The sequence below is a fragment of the Bombina bombina genome, chromosome 2 (assembly GCF_027579735.1).
Source record: "Bombina bombina isolate aBomBom1 chromosome 2, aBomBom1.pri, whole genome shotgun sequence".
NCBI classification, from domain to species: Eukaryota; Metazoa; Chordata; class Amphibia; order Anura; family Bombinatoridae; genus Bombina; species Bombina bombina.
This window is the reverse complement of record NC_069500.1, coordinates 362796439-362812320: the sequence shown is the minus strand read 5'-3', so window position 1 is coordinate 362812320 and position 15882 is coordinate 362796439. Positions and strand designations below refer to the sequence as shown.

The 15882-nt window shown below is 39.6% G+C and overlaps 1 protein-coding gene across 2 annotated transcripts in view; it reads right to left on the bottom strand.

Annotated features, from left to right (window-relative positions):
* Nucleotides 1-15882, bottom strand: part of HIP1R (huntingtin interacting protein 1 related) — a 533463-nt gene that overhangs the window by 107066 nt on the left and 410515 nt on the right. For both annotated transcript variants that reach the window (XM_053701777.1, XM_053701776.1), the window contains 2 exons: nt 7559-7669; nt 5346-5404 (listed from right to left, as the gene is read on the bottom strand). In XM_053701777.1, coding sequence (XP_053557752.1) covers nt 5346-5404; nt 7559-7669 — 170 coding nt within the window. The remainder of the gene's footprint in view (nt 1-5345; nt 5405-7558; nt 7670-15882) is intronic.

The following is a 15882-nucleotide window of genomic DNA, read 5'->3' as shown; positions in this document are numbered from 1 at the left end:
GTTCCATGGGAATCCTTTAGATTCACACCAACAGATATATTTTTTCCATATATTATGGTAAATTTTTCTAGTTACAGGCTTTCTAGCCTGAATAAGAGTATCTATTACAGAATCTGAAAACCCACGCTTTGATAAAATCAAGCGTTCAAACTCCAAGCAGTCAGTTGGAGGAAAACCAGATTCGGATGTTCGAATGGATCCTGAATAAGAAGGTCCTGTCTCAAAGGTAGCTTCCCTGGTGGAGCCAATGACACATTCACCAGGTCTGCATACCAAGTCCTGCGTGGCCACACAGGAACTATCAAGGTCACCGAAGCCCTCTCCAGATTGATCCTGGCTACCAGCCTGGGAATGAGAGGAAACGGTGGGAATACATAAGCTAGGTTGAAGATCCAAGGTGCTACTATTGTATCCAATAGAGTCGCCTTGGGATCCCTGGATTTGGACCCGTAACAAGGGACCATGAAGTTCTGACGAGAGGCCATCAGAACCATGTCTGGAATGCCCCATAATTGAGTTATTTGGGCAAAGATTTCCAGATGGAGTTGCCCACTCCCCCGGATGCTCCTCCATCGCCAGGGAACTCCTTGTTACCCCCCTGATGGTTGATATATGTAACAGTCGTCATGATGTCTGATTGAAACCTTATGAATTTGGCCTTTGCTAGTCGAGGCCAAGCCTTGAGAGCATTGAATATCGCTCTCAGTTCCATTATGTTTATCGGGAGAAGAGAGTCTTCCCGAAACCATAGACCCTGAGTTTTCAAGGGTTCCCAGACCGCGCCCCAGCCCACCAGACTGGCGTCGGTCGTGACAATGACCTACTCTGGTCTGCGGAAGCTCATTCCCTGTGACAGGTTGTCCAGGGTCAGCCACCAACGGAGTGAATCTCTGGTTATTTGATCTACTTGTATCGTCGGAGACAAGTCTGTATAATCCCCATTCCACTGTCTGAGCATGCACAGGTGCAATGGTCTTAGATGAATTCGTGCAAAAGGAACTATGTCCATTGCCGCAACCATCAAACCTATTACTTCCATGGACTGTGCTATGGAAGGAAGAAGAACAGAATGAAGTACCTGACAAGAGCTTAGAAGTTTTGATTTTCTGGCCTCTGTCAGAAAAACCTTCATTTCTAAGGAAACTATTATTGTTCCCAAGAAGGGAACTCTTGTTGACGGGGACAGAGAACTTTTTTCTATGTTCACTTTCCACCTGTGAGATCTGAGAAAGGCTAGGACAATGTCCGTATGAGCCCTTGCTTTTGACAGAGACGACACTTGAATCAGGATGTCGTCCAAGTAAGGTACTACTGCAATGCCCCTTGGTCTTAGCACCGCTAGAAGGGACCCTAGTACCCTTGTGAAAATCCTTGGAGCAGTGGCTAATCCGAATGGAAGTGCCACAGGTAATGCTTGTCCAGAAAGGCGAACCTTAGGAACCGAAAATGTTCCTTGTGCATAGGAATACGTAGGTACGCATCCTTTAAGTCCACCGTGGTCGTGAATTGACCTTCCTGGGTGGTAGGAAGGATCGTTCGAATGGTTTCCATTTTGAATGATGAAACCCTTAGAAACTTGTTTAGAATCTTGAGATCTAAAATAGGTCTGAATGTTCCCTCTTTTTTGGGAATTATGAACAGGTTGGAGTAAAAACCCATCCCTTGTTCTCCTAATGGAACAGGATGAATCACTCCCATGCTTAACAGGTCTTCTACACAGTGTAAGAATGTCTGTTCGAAGATAATTGAGACCCGCGGAACCTTCCCCTTGGGGGTAGTTCCCTGAATTCCAGGAGATAACCTTGAGAAACTATTTCTAGCGCCCAAGGATCCTGAACATCTCTTGCCCCAGCCTGAGCAAAGAGAGAAAGTCTGCCCCCCACCAGATCCTTCCCAGATCGGGGGCGAACACTTCATGCTGTTTTGGTAGCAGTGGCAGGTGACTTGGCCTGCTTACCCTTGTTCCAGCCTTGCATCGGCCTCCAGGCTGGCTTGGTTTGAGAAGAATTACCCTCTTGCTTAGAGGGTGTAGAATTTGAGGCTGGTCCGTTTCTGCGAAAGGGACGAAAATTTGGCTTCTTTTTAGCCTTAAAAGACCTATCCAGAGGAAGGGCGTGGCCCTTTCCCCCAGTGACGTCTGAAATAATCTCTTTCAAGTCAGGGCCAAACAGTGTTTTACCCTTGAAAGGGATGTTAAGCAAAAGCGCTCTGCGCGCCACGATAGCAAACCCTGAATTATTCGCCGCTAATCTAGCTAATTGCAAAGCGGCATCTAAAATAAAAAAGAGTTAGCCAATTTAAGAGCTTGAACTCTGTCCAAAACCACCTCGTACGAAGATTCTTTATTGAGCGACTTTTCTAGTTCTTCGAACCAGAAACACGCAGCTGTAGTGACAGGAACAATGCATGAAATTGGTTGTAGAAGGTAACCTTGCTGAACAAACATCTTTTTAAGCAAACCCTCTAACCTTTAATCCATAGGATCTTGAAAGCACAACTATCTTCTATAGGAATAGAAGTGCGTTTGTTTAGAGTAGAAACCGCCCCCTCGACCTTGGGGACTGTATGCTATAAGTCCTTTCTGGGGTCGACTATAGGAACTAATTTCTTAAATATAGGGGGAGGACAAAAGGTATGCCGGGCCTTTCACACTCCTTATTTACTATGTCCGCCACCCGCTTGGGTATAGGAAAAACATCGGGGGGCACCGGAACCTCTAGGAACTTGTCCATCTTACCTAATTTCTCTGGAATGACCAAATTGTCACAATCATCCAGAGTAGATAATACCTCCTTAAGTAGTGCGTGGAGATGTTGAAATTTAAATTTAAAAGTTACAATATCAGGTTCTGCTTGTTGAGAAATTTTCCCTGAATCTGAAATTTCTCCCTCAGACAAAACCTCCCTCCTGGCCCCTTCAGATAGGTGTGAGGGTATGTCAGAACAGATATCATCAGCGTCCTCTTGCTCTTCAGTGTTTAAAACAGAGCAATCACGCTTTCTCTGATAAGTAGTCATTTTGGAAAAAATGCATGCAATAGAATTATCCATTACAGCCATTAATTGTTGTATGGTAATAAGTATTGGCGCACTAGATGTACTAGGGGCCTCTTGTGTGGGCAAAACTGGTGTAGACACAGAAGGGGATGATGCAGTACCATGCTTACTCCCCTCATTAGAGGAATCATCTTGGGCAATATCATATCTATGGCATTATTATCCCTACTTTGTTTGGACATTATGACACAAATATATCACATATATTTAAATGGGGAGACACATTGGCTTTCATACATATAGAACATCGTTATCTGATGGTTCAGACATGTTAAACAGGCTTAAACTTGTCAACAAAGCACAAAAAACGTTTTACAATAAAACCGTTACTGTCCCTTTAAATTTCAAACTGAACACACTTTATTACTGAATATGTGAAAAAGTATGAAGGAATTGTTCAAATTTCACCAAAATTTCACCACAGTAACTTAAAGCCTTAAAAGTATTGCACACCAAATTTGAAAGCTTTAACCCTTAAAATAACGGAACCGGAGCCGTTTTTACATTTAACCCCTATACAGTCCCAGGTATCTGCTTTGCTGAGACCCAACCAAGCCCAGAGGGGAATACGATACCAAATGATGCCTTCTATAAGCTTTTTCAGTGGTTCTTAGCTCCTCACACATGCATCTGCATGCCATGCTTTCCAAAAACAACTGCGCATTAGAGGCGCGAAAATGAGGCTCTGTCTATGACTAGAAAAGGCCCCCAGTGAAAAAGGTGTCCAATACAGTGCCTGCCGTTTTTATTAAAACAATCCCCAAGATTTAACAACTATTAAAAGTAATAATCTGCCAAATATACTTAGTAAAGTAATCGTTTTAGCCCAGAAAAATGTCTACCAGTTTTTTAAGCCCTAATGAAGCCCTTTATTCTTTTACTTAAACTTAAGAAAATGGCTTACCGGTTCCCATAGGGAAAATGACAGCTTCCAACATTACCGAGTCTTGTTAGAAATGTGTCATACCTCAAGCAGCAAAAGTCTGCTCACTGTTTCCCCCAACTGAAGTTAATTCCTCTCAACAGTCCTGTGTGGAAACAGCCATCGATTTTAGTAACGGTTGCTAAAATCATTTTCCTCTTACAAACAGAAATCTTCATCTCTTTCCTGTTTCAGAGTAAATAGTACATACCAGCACTATTTTAAAATAACAAACTCTTGATTGAAGAATAAAAACTACATTTAAACACCAAAAAACTCTAAGCCATCTCCGTGGAGATGTTGCCTGTACAACGGCAAAGAGAATGACTGGGGAAGGCGGAGCCTAGGAGGGATCATGTGACCAGCTTTGCTGGGCTCTTTGCCATTTCCTGTTGGGGAAGAGAATATCCCACAAGTAAGGATGACGCCGTGGACCGGACACACCTATGTTGGAGAAAAAAGATTTAAAATGAGGAAAGAAAAAAAGGAATCAAAGCAGAAAGCCATACAAAGTCAAACTAAAATCCCTATTAAACATAAAAGGAGATGAAATTATACTTACAGAAAAAAAAAATCCATATTTATTAAAATCCCTCAGTTCAAACTCATTATGGGCCAGATTACAAGTGGAGCGCAAAATATTGCTTTTGCTAAAGCATTATTTGCGCTTCACTTTGTCATACCAGCACTGGTATTACGAGTTAGGTGCAATACAAACACGACCTTGCGTCCGCATTGCACGGAAGCACTGAGCTCACAAGAGCGCACTTGCATCGGCTCCAATGGGAGCCTCATTCTCATGCCGTTAGACACGGCATGAGAACTAGAACAGCAAAGGGGGTAAGTCGCACAGCAAATGTAAATATATATATTATATACGTATATATTTGTGTGTTAATAGGTGCATATACACATATAAACACAAAATTATATATGTATGTAAGCATATACATATATATTTACTGGGAACACACAGTTCCCATAGACCGCAATCTAAAGGCACTTGTCAGTGCCGTTTATTTTCTAACACCACACAGCCGACAACTTGAATTTTAATAAATTAGTACTCCACTTGTAATCTAGCCGTTTGTGAGCTGGAACCGGTTTCTAATGATTGATTTAATTGATGGCCTATGTTATAGCAATAATATCTGCAACACAGAGGTAAAAAAAGAAACATCCTCCAGCACAATGAAGGTTTGAGCAAATATAACAATTTTTTTCTCTTTATCAAAATATACTATTAATGAGTATTGGTAACAGGATTAATTACAAAAAAATCCAAGAAAAAGTGTTTTCTATTGCTGAAATTCAATTTGAGCTTCTAAGTGCATTTTGCAGTTATAATGTACACACATGAAACTGACCTCTCATTTACTTCAAGCTTCACTCCAGAACTGTCCTTACGAGCCTGGTTCATCATGTCCTGTCAGTAAATTGAAAAACATGAATTACTTCCACTAAAGTAACATAAGCAAATTTCTCACTAGCTAGAGAATATGAAAAGATCAGATATTTACAGTATTTGTAGAAAAAAGTCACACTCATAAGAGACACGCAGCATCACATAAGTAATTATATATTATTTTTATCACAAGGTTTAAAAGGAACATGAAACTAAGATTTTAAACTTTCCCATTTCTAATAGCAAATTTAATCCATTCTCTTTGTATCCATTGTTGAAATGTAACTCCTTTCCATGAGAGCAAATGAAGGTTGGCTCAAGAACATGCACGTCTTGAGCACAAATGTCAGCAGTGTTTGCAACAATGTTTTTAACAAACGTTATACACATTGCTAAAGTTAGGTGCACACATAAAGGGACGGTGTAGCGTAAAATGTGTTCCCAATGATCCGTTTTACCTGCATCTTTATTTTGTCATTTGAAATAGCTGCCGTGCCTTTTGAAACCTCCACCTATACTGGAAATTCCAATACTGCTGTAATGACTATTGAAAGGTCAGCTCTGTGCCAGATTTATTAAAGGGACAGTTCACTGTAAAATTGTTTTTCCCTGAAGCTGTTTACACTGACATGTTATACCAGCTGCAGCATACAAAATGAGAAATTTCTCATTTATGCTTCTTTTTGCAAAATAAATAGCTGGATTTGCTCTTTGAAACCACAGTCCATCAAAATGGGCTAAAGCTTGCAGACAGATCGATCTTGTTATCTTATCACTCAAATGCTTCCTTTCTTATCTCTGTCTCTACAATACAAGAACAATTGAAAATGAACATTTTAGAGCTTTATCTCTTCTGCTGTCTATGTTTATATAGTTTGTCAATAGCCTATACCTAGGTATAGAAACTTTCAGTATAGGTAGGGATACTAAAGGCTAAATCAGCTATTTCAAATGCCAATATAAAAGGCTAAGGAGCTATTTGTAAACAATGTAAAACACTCCAGAAGGTAAAATGGATCATTGGGAACAAATTAAAGGAGAGAAAGTTTTGGGTAAACTGTCCCTTTAAAGAAAAAGTGCAACACACAAATCTGTGCAAATATGGTGCCAAAATGAACCTAATGCTGCAGCCACTTTCAGGATGCGTCACTAATGAAAATTATGCACATACCTAATGTAAACAAGAGTAAGCAGCAGCAATAAACATCACATTGAGGGATGGGAGAGACAAATACAAGCAAAACTGCAGCAACATTGAATACAATAAGCTCTTATCAGTGACTTACGTGAGTACACTATGCTTCTAGGGAAAGGAGATGTTTTAAAAAAGGATACAGTGAGAAAGAAGTAGATTTAGTAATCTTTAAATTGGAATGTTTTGTAAAACTGCACACTGTCTGAATCATGAATGATTTATGACATATGAGGGTAAATGCTACTGGAAATTAAATGTTTATATATCAAGTCATTTAATCTGAGTATTAATGTCAGTCCTATGGACCTGTATGAAAGCAACAAGCAATTTGAAATAGAAGCATGTTTGCAATATACTTCCCTTAACTTTTATTGGAAGCATTTTTGCTTTTACAGTTTTTCTGCGACATATGCACACATTCCGTGAGGGCAGCGCACCAGTATTCAAACACCTCACATTCTCAGAGAGTCAGCAATAGTCTGTATGACACAAATTACATCTTCAGAAGCAATACACACTCTGAGCAGGCATGGTGTTTGAATACTGGGACACGGTCCACACAAAAACGTGTGCGTAATAACTTAGAAATTATATTGCAAAAATGTTAATATCTCAAAATGAAATGCACTCATGCAGATTTTAAATTTGACTTTCCTATCCCTTTTTACTTTCATGGTACACTAATAAAACAATCATTGTGTAGAATACAGTAGTGCTAGGCTTCTGAAGTTTGGAGTATGCACTCCCAATGCTTGTGTAAGCTGGAAAACCAACAATACCTAAATTACAGTAAAAGAGGCAAAAAAAATATACTGTATACTGCTATTTTCTACAATATACAATTAATTTAAGATCACATTCTAAAGTGTTTTTCATGTCCTTTTTCCTTATAAACCTACAAGAAATATGACAAGTATTCTTCTAAAAATAGCATTAACACTCTTATAAGAATAAATTAAATATATTAGTGAACATCTCACCTCAATCCTCCGTACAGCATCCTCTATAGCAGCAGATGTTGAGGCCATCTCTTTGTCAACCATGTCCCCTAATTCTTCCTGTTTGATATCCATAAACTTGGGCCTCAATTCCTGAAGAAAAAGAAAGGTTCAACATTTGTCCCTTTAAAATAAACTTTTTAAAATATATATGCATTCAAACACTGCACTACTAAAGATCAGCATACAAAATAAAGGTTTTAAAAGCAAAATGGTAGCAATATGTGCATTGTAAGTATTGTATATTTTAGCTCCTTTGTTGTGGCAAATTAAGGACATATTTAAATAAGTTCCTCCACTGTTCAAGCAATCACTGTGTAGAAAGTAGGGTTAAGGTTAGACATTCTGTACAATGCACCGCAGAATCTTGGGGGCAGTAGAAAAACATCAGTTTTCAATGTGAACTTACAAAAAAGGGGACAAAACAATGATTATATATTTTTTCTATAAATAAACATTTTATCAGTTATTCAACTTTGAGTTTAATGGCATTTTTATATAAACTAGATCATTCACAAAAATCAGGCTTAAAGGGACGGTGTACTAATTTTTTTAAAATTAGAATTGCATAAAATGGCAATATTTTAAAATGTAATGGAAGATATACATTTTCATCTTTAAAACTTGACAATTAAACTGCGCTCATGCCCATAAAAACAACATTTATGCTTAACTGATAAATTAATTTCTTTAATGGTGGTGAGAGTCAACAACCAAATTCTCCTGGCCACTAGGAGGCTGCAAAGATTCCAAAAGCTCTGAGTACTTAATCCCTCCCACCTCTCTGTTATTGTAGTCAAGAAAGGAGAAGTAGAAAGGTGGGAAAGGACAAAGAAGGGAAAAAGAGGTGCAAACTAGAACTGCTGCCAGAAAAAAAAAGTGAATAAATTAAATTGGGCACGTTTCGTGGACTCTTACCACCATAAAATAAATTAATTTATAAGGTAAGCATAAACTTTGTTTTCTTTCATATGGTGGTGAGAGTCTAATAAGTCATTACCCCCTAGAAACCAATATGTAAGCTGTGGAGTCCACAAGTAATCTGGCGGGACAAAAAACATTTTGAAGGGAGGCACCTAAATACCAGATATTGTTGCCTAAAAGGACTTTACTACAAAACACATAAAAGTTGTAGAATACAGAGAAAGTGTGTTGCTGCCTTGCAAATTTGTTCAATTGAAACCTCATTTTTGAAAATCCAAGAAGAGGAAACTGATCTAGTAAAATGGGCAATAATGTGTTTTCAGAAAAAACTATCCCACCTGCAAGTAAGCCTTAGTAGTCAAGAGAGTTAGCAAAAAATAGCTAAAGAAAGGGCTGTGGTCTTCTGACCTTTATGTGGACCAAGAGACAAAGTAATGGAAAGTAAATAGTCCAAAAACCCTTTGTAATTTATAAGTCGAATTCTAATGCTCTTACAATATCTAAAATAATTAAGAGACCATCAAATGAAAAGGATTAGGATAAGAAGATAGTCTCCTGATTGATGTTATATGAAAAATCACCTTAGATAAAAATCATACTAAGTCCATAAAACCATCTTATCTTGATAAAAAAAAAAAGATAAGTAAGATTGCAAAAAAAAGCAAAACAAATATATATATATATATATATATATATATATATATATATATATATATATATAAAAAAGAAAGTCCTCTAGGTGAAGATAATGTTAAAAGCAATAAAAAAAACATAATTTATGTAAGAACTTACCTGATAAATTAATTTCTTTCATATTGTCAAGAGTCCATGAGCTAGTGACGTATGGGATATACAATCCTACCAGGAGGTGCAAAGTTTCCCAAACCTCAAAATGCATATAAATACACCCCTCACAACACCCACAATTCAGTTTAACGAATAGCCAAGTAGTGGAGTGATATAAAAAGGAGTAAAAAAGCATACAAAAAAAGAGGAACTGGAAATATAATTGTGCTTTTATACAAAAAATTATAACCACCAGAAAAAGGGTGGGTCTCATGGACTCTTGCTTATATAAAAGAAATTAATTTATCAGGTAAGTTCTTACATAAATTATATTTTCTTTCATGTAATTGGCAAGAGTCCATGAGCTAGTGACGTATGGGATAGAAATACACAAGATGTGGAAGTCCACAGAAGAGTCACTAGAAAGGGAGGGATAAAATAAAAAAGCCATTTTCCGCTGAAAAAATTATATCCACAAAAAAAATAAGATTTTCTCATAATTTTAAAGAAAAAACTTAAAACATAAGCAGAAGAATCAAAATGAAACAGCTGCTTGAAGAAATTTGCTACCAAAGACTGCTTCAGAAGAAGCAAATACATCAAAATGGTAAAATTTAGTAAAATGTATGCAAAGACCAAGTTGCTGCTTTGCAAATCTGATCAACAGAAGCTTCATTCTTAAGCCCAAGAAGTGGAGACTAATCTATTAGAATGAGCTGTGATCCTCTGAGGCGGAGACTGTCCCGCCTCCAAATAAGCTTTATGAATCAAAAGCTTTAACAAAGATGCCAAATAAATGGCAGAAGCTTTCTGACCTTTTCTAGAACCAGAGAATACAACAAATAGACTAGAAGTCTTCCTGAAATCTTTAGTAGCTTCAACATAATATTTCAAAGCTCTTACAACATCCAAAGAATGTAAAGATATTTCAAGAGTATTCTTGGGATTAGGATACAAGGAAGGAACAACAACTTCCCTACTAATGTTGTTGGAATTCACAACCTTAGGAAGAAATTTAAACAAAGTCCGCAAAACAGCCTTATCCTGATGAAAAATCAGAAATGGAGACTCACAAGAGAGAGCAGACAATTTGGAAACTCTTCTAGCTGAAGAGATAGCCAAAAGAAACAACACTTTCCAAGAAAGTAGTTTAATATCCAAGGAATGCATAGGCTCAAAAGGAGGAGCCTGCAAAGTCTTCAAAACCAAATTAAGACTCCAAGGAGGAGAGATTGATTTAACAACAGGCTTGATTTGAACCAAAGCCTGAACAAAACAGTGAATGTCAGGAAGCTTAGCAATCTTTCTATGAAATAAAACAGAAAGAGCAGAGATTTGCCCCTTTAAAGTACTTGCAGACAAACCTTTATCCAAACCATCCTGAAGAAACTGTAAAATTCTAGGAATTCTAAAAGAATGCCAAGAAAATTTATGAAAGAACACCATGAAATATAGGTCTTCCAAACTCGATAATAAATCTTCCTTGAAACAGACTTACAAGCCTGTAGCATAGTATTAATCACTGAGTCAGAGAAACCTCTATGACTAAGCACTAAGCGTTCAATTGCCATACCTTCAAATTTAACGATTTGAGATCCTGATGAATAACGGCCCTTGAGACAGCAGGTCTGGACTTAAAGGAAGTGGCCAAGGCTGGCAACTGGATATCCGGACAAGATCTGCATACCAAAACCTGTGAGGCCACGCTGGTGCTATCAGAAACACATACGATTGTTCCAAAATGATCTTGGAGATCACGCTTGGAAGAAGAACTAGAGGCGGAAAGATATAAGCAGGTTGGTAAAACCAAGGAACTGCTAAAGCATCCACCATCTCCGCCTGAGGATCCCTGGACCTGTATAGGTACCTGGGAAGTCCTCAGATCTATTTCTGGAAGACCCCACATCTGTACAATCTGAAAAAATACATCTGGATGAAGAGACCACTTCCCCGGATGTAAAGTCTGATGGCTGAGATAATCCGCTTCCCACTTGTCTACACCTGGGATATGCACCGCAGAAATTAGACAAGAGCTGGATTCCCCCCAAGCAAGTATCCGAGATACTTCTTTCATAGCAAGGGGACTGCGAGTCCCACCCTGATGATTGACATATGCCACAGTTGTGATATTGTCTGTCTGAAAACAAATGAATGATTCTCTCTTTAACAGAGGACAAACCTGAAGAGCCCTGAAAATAACACGGAGTACTAAAATATTGATTGGTTACCTTGCATTTTGAGGTTTCCAAACCCCTTGTGCTGTCAGATCCCCAGACAGCTCCCCAACCTGAAATACCACCAAGTCAGAGAGAGTTGAATGTTGGGATTTAAGTATAACGATTGTGATATCTGAGTCTGTTAACCCCTTAATGACCGGACCATTTTTCAATTTTCTTACCCTTAATGACAATGGCTATTTTTACATTTCTGCGGTGTTTGTGTTTAGCTGTAATTTTCCTCTTACTCGTTTACTGTACCCACACATATTATATACCGTTTTTCTCGCCATTAAATGGACTTTCTAAAGATACCATTATTTTCATCATATCTTATAATTTACTATAAAAAAAATATAAAATATGAGGAAAAAATTGAAAAAAACACACTTTTTCTAACTTTGACCCCCAAAATCTGTTACACATCTACAATCACCAAAAAACACCTATGCTAAATAGTTTCTAAATTTTGTCCTGAGTTTAGAAATACCCAATGTTTACATGTTCTTTACTTTTTTTGCAAGTTATAGGGCCATAAATACAAGTAGCACTTTGCTATTTCCAAACAACTTTTTTTCAAAATTAGCGCTAGTTACATTGGAACCCTGATATCTGTCAGGAATACCTGAATGTCCCTTGACATGTATATATTTTTTTTTAGAAGACAACCCAAAGTATTGATCTAGGCCCATTTTGGTATATTTCATGCCACCATTTCACCGCCAAATGTCATCAAATAAAAAAATAAGTTCACTTTTTCACAAATTTTGTCACAAACTTTAGGTTTCCCACTGAAATTATTTACAAACAGCTTGTGCAATTAAGGCACAAATGGTTGTAAATGCTTCTTTGGGATCCCCTTTGTTCAGAAATAGCAGACTTATATGGCTTTGGCATTGCTTTTTGGTAATTAGAAGGCCACTAAATGCTGCTGCGCACCACACGTAAATTATGCCCAGCAGTGAAGGGGTTAATTAGGTAGGTTGTAGGGAGCTTGCAGGGTTAATTTTAGCTTTAGGGTAGAGATCAGCCTCCCACCTGACACATCCCACCCCCTGATCCCTCCCAAACAGTTCTCTTCCCTCCCCCACCCCACAATTGTCCCCGCCATCTTAAGTACTGGCAGAAAGTCTGCCAGTACTAAATAAAAGGAGTTTTTCTTTTTTTTAATAAAAAAAATTAAAATGTTTTAGCTGTGATGGACTCCTGCCTTAGCCCCAACCTCCATGATCCCCCCCCCCAGCTCTCTAACCCTCTCCCCTACCTAATTGCCGCCATCTTGGGTACTGGCAGCTGTCTGCCAGTACCCAATTTGCCCCCAAAACAAGTGTTTTTTTTTGCAATTTATTGCCAGTTTACATTTTTCTGTAGTGTAGCAGCCCCCCACAATACCCCAACCCCCTCCCCCTCCCAGATCCTTATATATTTATTTATATTTTACTTTTGTCCCCCCTTCCTTTCTCATTGGTGGCAGTGGGCATGTAATCGGGCGCGCACGCGCACCCCCGCGCGCGCCCGCGCACGCGCGCCCCCGCACGCTCCCGGCACCCGGCGTGCACATAGCACTTACAGGAACCGGATGCCGGGTAGCGATGGGCCGCCCACCCGCCTCCCTGATGTGCTCCCACCCACCAACGAACCGGCACCATCGCTACCGGTGCAGAGAGGGCCACAGAGTGGCTCTCTCTGCATCGGAGTCTTCTAAATGGTATTGCAGGATGCCTCCATATGGAGGCATCACTGCAATACCCTGAGAGCTGCTGGAAGCGATTGCGATCGCTTCCAGCACTCTCTTAGACAAGTGACGTACCAGGTACGTCCATTGTCACTAACTGCAAGTTTTTGCAGGACGTACCTGGTACGTCACTTGTCATTAAGGGGTTAAAGACAGAGATACGGACACTGAATCTATCTGGAAACCTAAAAAGGTGACCCTTGTCTGAGGAATCAAGAAACTCTTTGGTAAATTGATCCTCCAACCATGTCTTTGAAGAAACAACACTAGTTGATTTGTGTGAGATTCGGCAGAATATAAAGACTGAGCTAGTACCAAGATATCATCCAAATAAGGAAACACCGCAATACCCTGCTCTCTGATTACAGATAGAAGGGCACCGAGAACCTTCAAAAAGATCCTTGGAGCTGTTGCTAGGCCAAATGGAAGACCGACAAATTGGTAATGCTTGTCTAGAAAATAGAATCTCAGAAACCGATAGTGGTCTGGATGAATCGGAATGTGAAGATAAGTATCCTGTAAGTCTATCGTGGACATATAATGACCTTGCTGAACAAAAGGTAGAATAGTCGGGGGAACGTTTCCGGGCGGCGGCCAAGATAGCCGACTTACATTGAAGTTGCATCAATGAGCTGATTAATCCACCAAATATCAGCTAATCGAGCCAACATCCAAACTTCGTTTAGAAACATTTGATTAGAGCAACACATACTGCCAATTCTGAACCAAAGCTGTGTCGATCTGTGCAACTTTAAAGTACTGGAACGATGAGGCCTGTGGTGGCAGTACACTTGTGACTGAGGCCTATACCTAACCCCCCCCCCCCCGGTTTCTCCGGGTAAAACAGCTGATGAATGCTGAAACTTGCACCTTCTTAAATATACAATGGAGCCTACAGAATTTTCACTAGTGAAGATACTAGATAATTTACTTTGTGAGCATTTTCTAAGACTTGCGGAGCACTTACAGTCAGCATGGTGGATCCCTAACAAGCCTGAGCTATCAGAAGACTTAAATCCCACACTACGAGGCAGGTTGATCCGACAAATATATAAGCCCCAAAGATTCTGAGGTATGGAAGACACAAATAACGGCAACATATTTGGCTACTCCCTTACCTGATAAAGATGGTCATGAGATGGAACCAATTGCAGGGAGAGATCCTAAAACTGCAGAGATGTTCTAAAAGTAGAAAAGACTGAGAGGTGCTGCGCCCCAACTCCCGTCGGGGTCCGGGCTAAGACTGCATACCCACTAGCGGGTGAAGAGGAGAGAACGAGACTGAACGAGGAGGCAACCTAAAAGGGAGAGCTGATCACTTGGGCCCCTGACCAAAGCCAATTCAAGAAAAGTTGATGCCTGGGCCTCCTGCACATTCCTCCCAGGAGAGAGACGGCGATGACACACACCTAAACTACGGGACACCTGCCTCGACGAGATCCCACAGTGCAAAGATCAGACAACCATATAAGGCAGTGACCAGTGGGTTCACAACTTACCAGGACTGTTCCTCAACACCTCTCTCTCCCTCTAGTTTCGGAGCAAGAGACAGACCACCCACTAGACACGGAGAATCAAGCTTACCCAGCATAACCCAAACATTGGGGGAATCCAATGGTGTGGTTCCCCAGCAGACCCCTTGTCGGATGGAGCACTTACCAAGATCTGTACTGCTCATAGCTCCGGGAGATGCGGGAGGCCCTCGTGAGCAAAAAAAAAGCTTCACTTACAAGGGGGTTGAAACCCCTACAACAGGAGACTTAATATTGGCAGTACCTAAGTGCTTTAAGCACAGTGAACCACTGATGTCTCCATTTGACCTACATCCGGGGATTAAACCACACAATGAAATGGCTACTGTATCGTTGGAAGCGCCTTTATGGCAGTCTGACAGTGGGTACAAAAGATCAGAGCGGCGTCTCATAGACCTGTTGGACACTGCTTTTCTGGAAGACAATATAAGTAAGAGTGGCACTGTACTCCCCAGGATTATGGATGGAATATCAACCCACTATTTTACAAGAGTGGGAGTGAGTTGAGTGAGCTGTCCCGCATTATGTTCCTAGACTGTGGAAGAACTTTACAACAGGGTACCTGGTTACATCCAGCTTCCACTGACCTATCTGTTAATCTTTGCAGACTTTAATCATATCTGCTATTTTTTATATTATGTGAATCCTTAACTGTTACTCACCAAATTACCATTTCACAGTCGCCAATATATATTTCATACTAAAATCTTTCTATATACTTGTTGGAATAGTCAGTTTATTGTTATGGACACCCTATATGTGTGAGTACATGGCTGAGTACATGTATTGTAATACTAAATCTTCAAACTGTTTTTTTTTTCTTTTTCTTCTGGGATGATGTTTAGTGCTTATTACCATTGAGAGGAAAGAAATAGGGGAAAACAGTGTATGACAATATGGCTATGTATTTTTTTTTACTATAATTTTGTCTGTCTTACAAAGGAATATGTTTCACTATACACTAACTCAGTATTGCTGCCTAGACAAAACTTAATATGAGGCAAGGGGGGTGCAGCGGTACAGCTAAAAACTAGGCGAGGAAAGGATCCCATATCTTCTATCTTTTATGTGACCTTAGTTAGGGTATAAGGTTATTGATACAATCTAAAGTCC